At 45.1% G+C, this 14828-nt stretch overlaps 1 protein-coding gene across 4 annotated transcripts; it reads right to left on the reverse strand.

Moving 5' to 3' along the window:
• Window positions 1–925: 925 nt before the first annotated feature.
• On the reverse strand, window positions 926–13951 carry LOC146347835 (coagulation factor XIII B chain-like). Of its 4 annotated transcripts, none has more exons than XR_014790439.1 (7): window positions 13793–13951; window positions 9221–9403; window positions 4204–4400; window positions 3854–4060; window positions 3505–3709; window positions 1746–2572; window positions 926–1462 (listed from the first exon to the last, which is right to left on the reverse strand). XR_014790439.1 is itself a non-coding variant. In XM_084851480.1 (6 exons), the coding sequence occupies exons 1-6, from the start codon at window positions 13854–13856 to the stop codon at window positions 2562–2564; spliced, it is 867 nt and encodes a 288-aa protein (XP_084707606.1). In that variant the 5' UTR covers window positions 13857–13951; the 3' UTR covers window positions 932–2561. The 4 variants fall into 4 exon arrangements, 2 of the variants coding, with proteins under 2 accessions (XP_084707606.1, XP_084707605.1); XR_014790438.1 differs by having other exon boundaries at window positions 933–1602; XM_084851480.1 differs by having other exon boundaries at window positions 932–2572.
• Between the last annotated feature and the right edge of the window lie 877 nt (window positions 13952–14828).

Genomic DNA, 14828 nt, shown 5'->3' on the forward strand with positions numbered 1-14828 from the left:
AAAACACCTGGCTTCCCCCAGTAGGGCAGCGGAGCACCTTTCTTTTCTCCTCAACAATCAATGAACCTGGAAGGATGCTACAATGTGAGGTGAGGTAAGGTGGCCCTGAAGATCTCTAGGAGTGCTGTCCCCCCACCCCCCATGAACAAAAACATTTTTTTAAAAAAGAAGGAAGAAAGAGAAGCCTCTACTCTCCTAATACTTACAAATATCATTCATCTCCCTCCAAAAATTTAAAGAATTTCCGCCAACCCATCCAGAGATTGTGGGCTTCTTTGCCACCCATTTTCAACTCAATAGCATTCCATCAAATGCTTTTGGCACAGTCCTAATAACACTGGTGGTCCCCCGCCCCCAGATCCTGGTAACCACAGAAAGACAGCCAAACATAACAATTGTCTCTGAGAGTTGGGCTGATTACATCAAGTGGTGATAGGCAAAGGGGTCAAAACACTAATATGAACATATGAAAAGGGTTTCTGGTATGACCACTTAATAACCTTTTAAAGTATATATTTCAGACTATTTTTAGTATACACCAAAAAAGACAAACATTTAGCACTTATGTAGGCAAGCTGGTGCCCTCCAGATGTTTTGGATGACATCTCCCATAATTCCTGACCATTAGCCATGCTGGCTGGGGCATACAGAACTTATAGTCCAAAACACCCGGAGGGCACCAGGTCACCTACCCCAGATTTAATATGTAAGTGTCTTTGTTTATAAATGAAACACAGTCATCACAATCTAAACAAACCCATTGTAGATATACATAGTGAAGATATGCCTGGGCAAGGGTCAGTCAAAAATCACAGAACAATTTCTCAATTTTGGTTCAGTGATCTGTTGTAAATGGGTATTGTTAATCTGGGCTGAAATGTGACCCCAGTGGATAAAGTGTGACCAGTGACAGTGACTACAGACTCATGATTGTAACTGAAATGAATGAAATCATTTATTGATATACAATGGAGAATACCGAAATGACAGCATGAATACCAATGACTACACAACCATAAAGGAAACTCCATCACTACGATGCAATGCAAAGAAGGCAATGCAGTGTGCATAAAAGAATAATCAAGGCAGAGCAATGTGAATCAAAGAACAACAGTTTGAATATGTGTAACTGATAAAGCAACTGCTAACAAAGACATTTGATAGATATATTACCAGGTCCCACGTTGAGTCCTTCTACTACTTCCTCCAGCCCACCTAGTTTAAAATAGGGCTGTGCACTGCTTCAGCCCAAGGCCTGAACCCCGAGTCGAAGCAAGCTGTTTCAGGCCACTTTGTGCCCCTTCCGAGGTGAAGCAGAGAGGGCATGAAGCAGCCCGGAGTGGATTGGTGTGCTTCAGCCCCCCAGCCCAGCCCCCCACCCTGGTGCCTCCCGGTCCTTACCTGAGCCGCCTTCTTCTCGCTGCCACCATGCCTCTGCCGCCGTGCCGCCGCCTCCTGAGGCCTGGACGCATGGCGACTGGTCTTCTTCTAGGGAGTCGCCATTTTTAAAAGAGTCACTGTGTCCAGGTCTCAGGAGATGGTGGCAAGCAGCAGGCTGCACCCACTTTCACGGCTGCTGCCGGCGCCACCATCTCCTGAGGCCTGGACACGCAGCGACTCTTCTTGAAGCGAGTTGCCATTTTAAAAATAGCAACCTCCTGGAACTTCCAGGAGGTTGCCATTTTAAAAATGGTGACTCCCTGTAAGAAGAGTTGCCGTGTGTCCAGGCCTCAGGATATGGAGGCAGTGAAGACAGCAGCAGCAGGCAGCAGCGGTGGCAGAGGAGGCAACGGCCCAGGTAAGTTGCTGGGGGGATTGTGTGGGGGCATCAATGGGAACCTGCTTCAGGTTCAGGGCCAAGATGGGTTGGGGGCTCCCCGAATCTTCCTGAGCCAGATCAGGACCACCTTGGAAGCCACAAAGCAGCTTCCAAGTCGGATCAGGGGGTCCCTGCACAGCCCTAGTTTGAAACCATCCTGAGTTTCCTAGCTATTTTAATAGGGATTAAGTTGAAGAGAAAACCACTGCTTTCAAATAAGTGTAATGGCCCAGCAGATACAAGCCTCCATCTTTCTCCAGCGAGGGAGAAACAGAAGTATGATGGAAGGAAGGAAAGAAGGAAGGAAGGAAGGAAGGAAGGGGAGGCAAAACAATAATCTAGGAAGAGACCAAGTTCCGTTACAACTGAAAAGAGAAAAAATGTGAAGGTGACATCAGACAAGTGGACTTCTAACAATTGGAGATGGGAGCAAACTTTCCTACTATTTTGGAACAGGGCCCACAGATGGACACCGGAACCTTTCCTGGGGGAAGGGTAACAGGTATCCCTCCAAATTAACATTGCTCAGGTCATTAGCTCATTTCTTATCAGCATCTTCTCAAAGCACCCCATCTGCTGATGGTCTTCTTGGCTGGACCAACAGCTGCATACAGTCCATAGAAAATATCTTTGAAAAAGCAGTTGATTTGATGAGATTACAAATAAGTGATTAATGATGTCTGGAGACCAAATTCCTGGCTACATCTACATGTGGCTCTAAAATATGTCTTCTTCCTCATAATCATGATGTGCCTGTTCAATACAAAGTGAAAAGTGAGAACATGAAGTTCCATGCATGCAGTAAACTATTCCTTTTTTGAATACCTCTTGATGGGCAACAAAATGCAGTTTCAAAAATATTTCTGACATTAAGTTGATTTGATATATAGCAACTAGATATGAGACTAAAATCTGACACTTTCAGGATGTGAGCAGGAAAGGCAGACAATAAAGATCAAAAGAATCATCCTTATTCACTGAGATTATTAGTTTTGAACATGTACAAGCTCCTAAACAGTCATTTTCCTGTAGCAAGTAAGAATTACTTTCAGGCAGGAAAGTGTATGTCAATTGCAGTACAGTAATTCTCCCCTCCGTCTTTTCATGGCCTTATGATGATAGAGAGAAGTGTATGTGAAAAGGAGGGCTAGCAAAAACAAAACAAAACACATTGGTTAATACATTTTCAGCACTTCTTTTCAGGGATGATTCGGTCAGTTAAGTCCCATAGGTTGAGCGGGCTTGACTTCTGGTGGGTCTCACTAGCGGTCCCCTCATGATGCTTTTCTTTACCTTTTGTATGTTTAATAGAAGAAGAGGAGGAGGAGGGAAAATGAGAGCACTAGTAGGAAAGATACAGAATAGGAGAAAATAAGGGAAGGGAATGAAAGAAGAAGTGGAAGAAAGACAATTATATGGAGGGGGAAATTCAAATTGGGACTCATGTTTCAGTTTGGGTTTCAAAGTAGGTGCCAGGACTGAAAAGTCTGAGGATGATTGACAGAGATATGTGTAATCACAAAATCAACCGAGCTGCAGCATATGTGTTCTTTTCTAAGGTTCAGAAGATTTCAACTTCTTATTTAACGATATCTGTTACATTATTTCCTAAGGTTAAGAAAAAAACACAATCATTGAACTGATTTGTCACTGTGCGTGCTGTGATTGATTTATAACATATCTACCTGTACATCTTGGATATTCCAGCTTGCCTTCAATACACTGTTGTCTGAATGGAGGGGAGGATGGATCTGGCCCATAGCCGAATTTACAGGTGAACTCCACTGCTTGTCCAGAACGTATATTTAGATTCTGGCTACTGGTCCACTTGAACTGGATATTGTTAGGATTCATATTTTCTGCAGTTACTGGACAGTCATGAATGGAATTCTGTGTAATCACAAGATCAACCTACTTTCAACATATGCATGCTTCCTTAAGGTTAAGAAAAAAACCCACAATCACTGAACTGACATGTGTGGTGGATTTTTTATTTTATTTTTTACTATTGTGGTTAAATTACAATATACGTACCAGCCTACAATATGGATATTCCAGCTTGCCTTCGATACACTGTTGTCTGAATGGAGGGGAGGATGGATCTGGCCCATAGCCAAATTTACAGGTGAACTCCACCGCTTGTCCAGAATGTATATTTAGATTCTGGCTATTGGCCCACTTGAACTGGATATTGTTAGGATCCATATTTTCTGCAGTTACTGGACAGTCATGAATGGAATTCTGTGTAATCACAAGATCAACCTATTTTCAACATGTGCATGCTTCCTTAAGCTTAAGAAAAAAACCCACAATCACTGAACTGACATGTGTGGTGGATTTTTTTGTTTTTGTTTACTATTGTAGTTAAATTACAATATACATACCTGCATACATTTTGGATATTCCAGCTTGCCTTCAATACACTGTTGTCTGAATGGAGGGGAGGATGGATCTGGCTGATAGCCGAATCTACAGGTGAACTCTACCACTTGTCCAGAACTTACATATAGTTTGTGCTCATGCGTCCACCTCAACAGGATCTTGTTATGTTTCATATCTTCTTCAGCTACTGTGCAAGGTTCTGCAGAAAGGCACAAGTCACTTCATCTGGCAGTGAAGAGTTTACAGAAGTCCCTTATCAGTTGGGGTTGAAAAGCTTATGTCACAACAAACATACCACTGAAATTGACAGACTATTGATGAATCCTATTTTTGTAAATAAGTAATGCAAAAATTAAGCCACCTGGTTTTTCATTTCATCTATTATATTTCTATACCACCCAACAGCCAAAGCTCTCTGAGTAGTTTACAAAAGAGATTGGCTTTTATAGCCAATAGCCCACTAAGCCATAGCCCACTGCTGTCTTCTGCAACTGGCAGTAGCCCTACACGGTCTCAGGCAGGGGTCTTTCAACAGCCCTGCTACAGGAAATCCTTTTCACTGGAGGTGCTGGAGACAGAATTCGGAACCGAATGCAAAGACTAAAGTTCTCCCCGAATGCAAAAACTAAAGTCCTCCCCTGTAACTAAAGGTACAGCACTTATCTGAGTTCAAACCCTCATTTTCCTGATTGGGTATGCACTTTTCCAGGATGTGAGCACAGGACTTCTTGCAATCCAAGCAACAGTGGGAAGCTTCTGAGTTGCATTTTAATTGATTTGATTAACCATTGGGTTGGATCTGTGTGCTTGGTGGATTTTTTTTGGATATAAAGGAAATGTTAGTTCCTTTTCATCTGTGCTCTAATCTACAGAATAGCAAAAAACACCGTGTGGCCTTCAGAACCTGTCATTTTCTTATCATTCTTATTATATTATTTTGCATACCTATTACAGTGTGTCATAATACAGATATATCTGAATGTTGACTAGGGATGGGCAGATTCCCTACCTGTCGTTCCACAGGAAAATCCACCCACAGGGGGAGGCGATCTGTCCCGCCCCCTGGAATCCATCCAGGCCAGCTCCGCTCCACGTCAGTCCTGTGGAGCCGGCCACCAGCTCCACATCACTGGTGACTTTTGTCAATATGGGTGGCTGGCAGCCATTGCCATGCCGTATTGCTGTATAAATGCATCCGTAAATGGCCGTAAAAGCCTAATCTACCAGCTTTACGGACAGAAATGGTGCCCACTATGCCATTTGCATCCGGAGACTTACTTATACAGTGATACAGCACAGCAATAGCTGCCGGCCATCTAGACATTCGTCAGTGATGCGGAGCAGGTGGCTGGCTCTGCAGGATCAATGCCGAGAGGGATCCGACCCAGACGGATTCTGTGGGGAGGCAGAGGTAAGTGCTTCATTCTGCCATGGACTCCAGGAGGCCGGATTCTAAAGAATTCTAAAGATTCTAAAGAATCTAAAGAATCCATCTTCATTGGAGTCCGTGGTGGAATTCTCTGCCATCTCTAATGTTGACTAGGGGTGTCAAAGAAATCTGAAGGAATTCAAATGAGTTCAGATTTCTTTGAATTTGCCCTGCGGAGGCTGCAGTGGACTGGCTTTTTCATGCAGATCCTTCATACTTACATACTTAAAAAAAAAAAAACCTTTGGGGGGAGATGAGTGCCAGTTAGGGATGGTGGAGAATTTCTCCCCGAATCTTCGGGGGCCGAGTGCCAACGCATTCGGCCCCCCGAAATCAGCGGTGAAATTCTCCGCCCCCCGCCCCCCTCCCCTGGGATGGGACTTACCTTTGGCAAATGTCCCTCCCGGCAGTGGGTCCTGGCGGCGGTTCGTCGGCTTTTCGTTGGGGGTGGGGGCAGCACCCGGTCTTCCAACCAGCTCCCACCGCCGCCATTACAAAGTAAAGTTAAAAAAAAAACAAACCGTGATAGGCTATGTAACTATTAACGTAGCCTATCACGGCTAGATTTCCAAAGTCAGCCATGATAGGCTACGTAAATCGTTACGTAGCCTTTCACAGGTGACTTTGGAAAAAAAAAAAAAGCGCGTATGCAAATGGCGGCGCCCCATGGGCGCCGCCATTTGCATTCCTTATATGGTCCCGGTAGTCTATGTAAAGATTTACGTAGACTACAGTGAAAATAAGGACAACGCTATTTGCGTTGCCCTTATTTTCGCCATATTCTACGTAAATCTTTACGTAGACTAGACGTGCCAAACTAAGGAACGCAAATGGCGGCACCCCATGGGCGCGCCATTTGTGTACACGATTTTTTTTTTCAAAGTCACCCATGATAGGCTACGTAACGATTTACATAGCCTATCACGGCTGACTTTGGAAATCTAGCCGTGATAGGCTGCGTAAATCGTTACGTAGCCTATCACGGGGTTTTGTATTTTTTTTTACTTTTGTATTTCGTGGCCGGGGAGCCGGGGCACTTCTCCCCAGCCTGAATTTCGGCCGGGCGAGGCAGGGCGCCTCCCCCCCCGCCCTGAATTTCGGGGGGAGAAGCGAAGCGCCTCCCCCCCACCGCGAAGCAAGCTGCGGGACAAGGTAAGTCCCTTTCATACATCCCTAGTGCCAGTGCCGATTTGTGCAAGTGGAACAAAATTCTCATACATCCCTAAAAAGAATCTGATTCCATTAATGAGCAGACAACGGAACAAAAAACACCAGTCAATCTAAGAAACACTGACAGAATGTATTTAATCAAATCTGTACAACCCTAATGCTGAGTACCTAGGAGCTCTTCTGTCAAGGGCTCCTTGGAGGGCTCTCTCAGTCTAATCCAGTAGCCAAGTCCAGACACAGCCAAAGGGATTCTTTTCAAAGCTTTATTCTTCTTTTATAGCTTAACAGCTCTACAGGTAGCAACTAGATCTGAGCAGCAGCATCTCTATGCCCTAAGTTGGAACAGTTGGTCCCCATTTGAAAGGCAATTACTGGCAGACTAGGTAATTATATAAGGACTAGGGAGAATCCCTCCCCTTTTCCCTTGGATCCTCTGGGCGCAACCGTTCTTTGAGCATGAACCGGGCACTATGCCTCCTTTCTGCGCCCTCCATTTGGCACCGCTCTCTGCGTCTGCGCCGCACATCCACCAAGTCTGCTATCTGTGCTGGGTCACTCCCTGGACCGCTTTCTAAACTAGGAATGTGGGTGGGAGGAACCTCCGTCAGCTGTTGGTCCTGGGAAAGAGGAGCGCGCTCCTCTCCCAAGAGCGACTGCTCTTCCTCAGCATCAGAACTACTCTGGGATTCTATGGGCTCAGTGTCCACCCTGACATCTTCCTCCTCCCACAGAATGTTAAAAATAGGGATGGCGGAGAATTCCGCCACAGATTTCAGTGAGGCTGAATGCACTGACATTTGGCCCCCCGAAACCTGTGGTGGAACGGCCTGTCCCCCCCCCCACGGATTCCCCCCAGGACGAAGCTTACCTGGGGCGGATGTTCCGGACGGCGGCAGCTCCGGTGGCAGCTGGTCTTTCGACCAGCTGCCGCAGCTGCCATTTGCATCCTGGTATTTGTCATGATAGGCTACGTAAGTATTTACGTAGCCTATCACGGCAAGCCAAGCAAAAAAAAAAAAAAAAACACGTACACAAATGGCAGCGGCTACAGCACCTCCCTCCCCACCGCGAAAAATTCCGTGAAAAGGTAAGTGAGTTTCGTACATCCCTAGTTAAAAAGTATTTCAGTTTCTTTGCTTGAAGGAGAATTTATTTAAGACATTCAGGGAATGTTGACAGTCAGTTGATCTGCTCACAGAAAAGTAGAATGGTGCTTTGGCTTGAGTGGGACTTGGCTCAGTTCTTGTTCAGCTCTCATTTAGTTTTATTGTGTTTACACAGGAAACGGTCCTCTGGGTTCATGTCCATGGCTTGGATCTGTTTGACTACCTTAACAGTACCCAATTTGCTGCCTGTGGTGGCTCCTTCACCTTGCCTAATAGGAAAACCACCACAGATTCCTCTGAGCAAATCAGTTTGTAGTGATAAAGTACCCTCAAGAACAGCTTTCCACAACCTGGTACCATCAAGATGTTTAGGCTTCAACTTCCAGCTAGGGATATTGGAGGAATCTCTCCAGTGGGTGAAGCTTTCATCATTTCACCTGCCAGACTTCAGCTTCACCCACCAGATAGCCCAACTCAATGTAGATGGCACCGGACCAGCTTGCAGATGATGTGAGTGTGGGGGTTCCCTTTAGTCAACATTTACGCAAATTACCCCTGTAATTTTGACAATTTGTGCAAATCTCAGTGGTAATTTGCTTAATTCTCACATATTGAGGCCATAATGTGCTTAATTTGTGTCAAATGCAGCTAGAATTTGTGCAAATTCTGGAAGCAGTTTGCACAAATTAAACAAATTATCGCTGCAATTCACAGAAATTAAGCAAATTACAGCTGAAATGTGCACAAATTATGTAAATTACAGTTGCAATTTGTGTAAATTATGATTAAAGGGGGGGCAAGAGAAGAGTTCCTAGATTTCAAGAAAAGACTTGCAAATGCTGGATATCCCCGCGACAGCCAGCCCTACTTCCAGCAGTCCCAGCCTGCAGCATAGCCAATGGTCAGGAATTCTGGAGCTGAAGTCCACAATATCTGGAGGTCACCAAGCTGGGGAAGGCTGCTCTTTGAATCATCCCAATCTGGGTTGTATATCCAGATTAGCAATACCTTGAATGAAAATGCGTCTTCTGTTCTCAGAAGGCACTGGGATCTCGCGGACGCTCCCTGCTGAAGGAAGAGGGCAAGGAGGCGATACCATGCAGCCCCCTGCATCACTTCTCTTTCTCTTCCAGAGGGTTCCTGAGCCCTCCAGATTTTCAGGAGGCACGAGGGCCTGCAGGGGGAGGAGGAATCATGAAGATGACCCTCCCACTCCTTTTGTCCAGTGCGAGTGGGACTCCAACCCATAGAATCCATACTTTTCTATATTTACTATAGCTTTCATGAGTGCAATACGATAGATTTTTCCCATACCTAGGCATATTGGTGTTTCTGTCCAAATACCATTGTTACAACGGACTACTGAAGGTCCTTTCATTATATAAAAGTTCTGGCATTTATATGTCACAGTTGCACCTGATACATAGTTTTTCAAGGGCATCTCCAGAATGTCTCCATTTTCAATAGGAGGTACACCACTGCATTGTTGTCCAAGACCTAGAATGATACATTAGATGATGCATAGTATGATCACAGACATTGTAGTGTGCAGACACAACCTTGTAAACCCATCCAGCTTTGATTAAACCTGCACACAAATGGCCTCCTGGAATTCTGCATCCTACTTGTGGGTAAAGAAACTGAGGGGAGAATTTCACTGAATTTCCCCCAGGGGAAGCAGAAATTCTCCAAGAGTTTCTCACATCTAGGGATCACTATTGCGAGGGGTTGTACAGCTCCTTCATTCTTTTCCTAAGGGGTTTTGAGGTGTGTATGTGTGTGTGTGTGTTTGCAGTGCCACTGCAAACGGCAACAGCATCTGTATTGTTGGCAGACTGGGCCCCATTTTACATCCACCACAGTGTAGGAGTGAGAGGGTAATGTTGTGTCTGGCTCCAGGGAAGAGTTGGGATTTTGCACAAATTCAGGAAATTGGATGATGGAATGAATGCACCTGACAATCTATAAAATGCAGATGGAATGGATTTTACAAAAAACATACAAGCCTAGAAGATACCTCCTTCTATATCTTCCATAGCCTTTGTAATTAATGATGAACATTTATTTATTAATATCCCACCATCCCTCCATCATCGAGCTCACAGCATCATACCTAGAGCTCCCTGGTAATCTCCCTTCCTGACATGACTTCTTAACTTTAACAAGGTTGCTATAATATACACCTTGTTGTTGTTGTTGTTGTTGTTGTTCAGTCATTAAGTCATGTCCGACTCTTCGTGACCCCATGGACCATAGCACGTCAGGCCTTCCTGTCCTCTGCTCTTTCCCGGAGTGTGCTCAAATTCATATTCATTGCATCGGTGATGCTATCTAGCCATCTCATCCTCTGCCGTCCCCTTCTCCTTTTGCCTTCAATCTTTCATCAGGGTCTTTTCCAGGGAGTTTTCTCTTCGCAGTTGGCCAAAATATTTTAGGTGGCCAAAATATTTGAGCTTCAGCTTCAGTAACTGTCCTTCTAATGAGCACTCAGGGTTCATTTCCTTTAGGATTGACTGATTTGACCTCCTTGCAGTCCAGGGGACTCGTAAGAGTCTTCTCCAGCACCACAGTTCAAAGGCATCAATTCTTCGGCACTCAGCCTTCCTTATAGTCCTTATAGTTCCTCAGGCACTCTGTCTATCAGGTCTAATCCCTTAAATCTATTCCTCACCTCCACTGTATATTCATAAGGGATATGATTGAGGTCATACCTGAATGGTTTAGTGGTTTCCCTAAATTCTTCAATTTAAGCCGAAATTTTGCAAGAAGCAGCTCATGATCTGTTTTTACTGACTGTATAGAGCTTCTCCATCTTTGGCTGCAAAGGACATAATCAATCCGATTTTGATATTGACCATCTGGTGATGTCCATGTGTAGAGTCGCCTCTTGTGCTGTTCGAAAAGAGTGTTTACTATGATCAGTGTGTTCTCTTGGCAAACCTCTATTAGCCTTTGTCTTGCTTCATTTTGTACACCAAGGCCATGCCTGCCTGTTATCCTGGTGATTTCTTGACTTCCTACTTTAGCATTCTAATCCCGTATGTTGAAGAGGACATCTTTTTTTGGTGTTAATTCTAGAAGGTGTTGTAGGTCTTCATAGAACCGATCAACCTCAGCTTCTTCAGCCTCAGTGGTTGGGGCATAGACTTGAATTACTGTGATGTTGAATGGTTTGCCTTGGATTCGTACTTTAGGGATGTACGAATCCCTTACCTGGCTCCGTGCAGGGGCATCCGCAGTGGGGGGGAGGGGCTCCATCCCTCCCCTCGGAATCCTCGACAGGGGGGGAGGCGCTCTGTCACTCCCCCCAGAATCCTTGCCGGGCCGGCTCTGCTCCACGGCCAAGCCGCGGAGCCACCGGCCGGCTCCGGCCACTTGCAGCCGGACATCTGGCTGCTGGGCAGCCCTGCAGGGATGCAAATGGCAGCTGTGATAGCCGCCGCCATTTGCGTCCCTGTATTGAGCCATGATAGGCCATGTAAATATTTACATATCCTATCACGGCAGGGGGAAAAACCCCAGCGTACGCAAATGGTGGAAGCTGGGGTTCCCCCCCCTGCCGTGATAGGCATCCAAATGGCATCCCTGCATTAGCCATGATAGGCTATGTAAGTATTTACGTAGCCTACCACAGCTTGGAAGAGGAGGAAGCGAATGGTGGCCAGGACGGCCGCCATTCTTAAAGCAGTGTGGACGGAAGCAGGTAAGTGCTCCGTTTCACGAGCCTTTCATGGGGTGGGGGCAGCAGGGACTTCATCCTGCGCACCTTTCATGGGGGGGCGGGGGCTTCGTTCCACGATGGATTTCAGGGGGCTGAATGCACTGTCATTCGGCCTCACCAAGATCCGTCGCGGAATTCTCTGACATCCCTAACTGAGATCATTCTGTCGTTTTTGAGATTGTACCCTAGTACTGCTTTCCCACCCTTTTGTTGACTATGAGTGCTACTCCATTTCTTCTAAGGGATTCTTGCCCACAGTAGTAGATATGATGGTCACCTGAATTAAATTCGCCTATGCTTATCCATTTTAGTTCGCTGATTCCCAAGATGTCGATGTTCAGTCTTGCCATCTCATGTGACCACCTCCAGCTTACCTTGATGCATTGATCTTACATTCCAAGTTCCTAAACAATATTGTTCTTTACAGCATCTGATTTTCTTTTCACCACCAGACACATCCACAGCTGAGTGTCCTTTCAGCTTTGGCCCAGCCACTTCACTCTTTCTGGCGCTACTTGGAAATGCCCTCTGCTCTTCCCCAGTAGTATATTGGACACCTTCCGACCTGAGGGGCTCATCTTCCAGCGTCATATATTTTAGCCTTGTGATACGTTCCATGGGATTTTCTTGGCAAGAATACTGGAGTGGGTTGCTGTTTCCTTCTCCAGTGGACCACATTTTGTCAGAACTCTCTGCCATGACCTGTCCATTTTGGCTGGCCCTGCATGGCATAGCTTATGGCTTCACTGAGTTATGCAAGCCCCTTCGCCACAACAAGGCAGTGATCATCTACTATTCCTTCATTCAGAGAAGCTTCTTGGTTCCTGCATAATGACCATCTGTTCTCTTACACCATGGACTCTTTGCCACCTAGGATGCATAAGATGAATAAGGCAGAGGCATGGTACAGGATTGGGCCAGGAAGGATGATTTCTAGCAACCCTTTCAGATTTGAAGGAAAATCAGGACAATTGGATGGTGATAATTTAGCTGTGACAAAGGTGATATAATTTAGGGCTATCCGAGGACTATTTCATATTGCCATCGTGATCAAAGACCCAGAGAAAATGCAGTAAACGGTTGTAATGATAAAACTTGAGTTATTCATGTAGTAGTCACTCCCTCTAATAAAACTGGGGTGGCCAATAGAGTTGGAGCCAAAATGGGGCCACTCATAAACAAATGTAACTATCAGCATGTTTGGAGGGAACCTCAGGGTTTACAAAAGTAGGAACAATATTTTTAAAAAAGCAAGCTAAAGGGCAAAAAGGAGACCAGTGAAGACCAAGAACATTCAATAGCCATGGAATGTTGAGTATCAGTTTGAAAAATAAGATAAATTGGGGAAGTTTCCTGAAGGAGGTGAATATACACTGCAACATCTTGCTGCAGCTCCCACTTCTTCCCTGATTCTTCAGATTAAGTCAGCAGCCCTTTGCATGTAGGGAAAAGTGAATGCACATACAGATCTTCCATGACCATGAAACATCTGTAAGTGGGTTCAGCTGGACTTGCTTACAGAGCCCTATATAGATCTTTATGCTCAATGCACAAAGGCCTAACTGGAAGCTGGCTCCACAGGGATGTTGAGGGCATGGCTTACATACTCCCGCATGTCCCCATACATACTATTGCCCTCCATGAGGGCAGGCAAATGCCTGAATTGTGTTAAGGAAAAAAACACTCTACTGTATCTGCTCATTCACCAGGATTAACTGTAAAACATTCTCCCATTACAAGTTAGTCTATGGGAATTTCACATCTGTTAAGTGACCTATTGATTCTAGTAAAGCATCTGCCACCACATTAGAATAGACAGGATTCTACAACATAATGGGCAGAAATGCAACATTAAACTGATTCCTACCTCTGGGGTTCTAGTTAAGAATATAAGAACATAGGAAGGGCCATGCTGGATCAGACCATGGGTCCATCTAGTCCAGCATTCTGTTCACACAGTGGCCAATCAGCTTCCACAATGGAAGCCCACAAGCAGGATGTGAGTTCAACAGCACCCTCTCACCCATGTTCCCCTGCAACTTTTGTACATTGGCATATTGCTCTGATAGTGGAGATAGTTCCACAGCTCTGCTGAAGTCATCTCTTTCTGTAATGAATAATTCAATTCCCTCAATAAAATATTGCCTTCTGCCTTCATAACTTACCATTTGGGGCAAAACAGAATGTCCATAGGAGAAATGAGATGATACACACCAGCGTGCCCTTCATAGTGCTTCACGCGATGTACAGTTCTGGTATATATATACCACAGAATCTTCTCTGTACCACAGAAGTGTTCAGCTTACCTAAATCCTCTAGTGACTGACACTACAGAGATCTTTCTGCTTTTGTGGTTTGGCAAATCATTTCCTCTAACAGTTCCTTTTTCTTGATGATGTCTTGTTGTTTGTTTGAATTCTTCCTGAAAAAACAGGAATTCACAGAATTTCCTGAATGAGAAATAGTTGCATAATGTGTGTGAGAAGGAATTTTTGGCAGCGGTTTCTTAAACCTTAGTCTGGCCTTTGGTACGGTTTTGCCAAATGGTCAGGAAAAATGAAAACAGCACTTTCTGGCTTTCTCTCATGCCATTAGAAGTAGCTCAATAAGCAGAAAGCAACTGGTACAGCTTGTCACAGCCTTGAAATAAGTATTACGTCTGCACATCAAGCTCCGGTTAAAGTCCACCTTTCAATGTAGGGTTAGCAATTGACTGGAACAGTCCTGTCTGGCTTAACTTTATGCCTTTAAGGGTAGCTTCCAGTGGACTTCCACAATTTTCCAGACTATTTGTGGGTTGAGAAATTGGGGAGAACACTACCTTGAACTTCTGCAGGCTTGGGGGAGGGATCCCACTTGTGTCTTGGGGACATGGCCCACCTACAGCAGAGGCAGTAGCATGCACTTCTTCTTTTTTCTCTTTTTTTCTGAAGGCTTTTCCCACCCTGCCAAGGGGCAGGACCAGCAACTGGCCATCATGTTCACGTCACATCCTCCACAATGCCCCAAACTTTGTGTTGTTCTGGGGCATTGGAAGGAGGGCTGTAATAGCAGCAGCCATGCAAAAGGCAAACAACCAAAAGACAGTGGCCTGTTTTGAGAAACCTGGGCTTGAGAAAAAGGGGCTGGCTTTGTTTCTACCTTTATTACTTCTGAAAAGCAAAGTAAAAAGTAAGGCACAACTAGATGAGACACAAAAGA

This window comes from Heloderma suspectum, chromosome 4 (genome assembly GCF_057233095.1).
Source record: "Heloderma suspectum isolate Gila_16-S chromosome 4, 16-S_ref, whole genome shotgun sequence".
Taxonomy (NCBI): Eukaryota; Metazoa; Chordata; class Lepidosauria; order Squamata; family Helodermatidae; genus Heloderma; species Heloderma suspectum.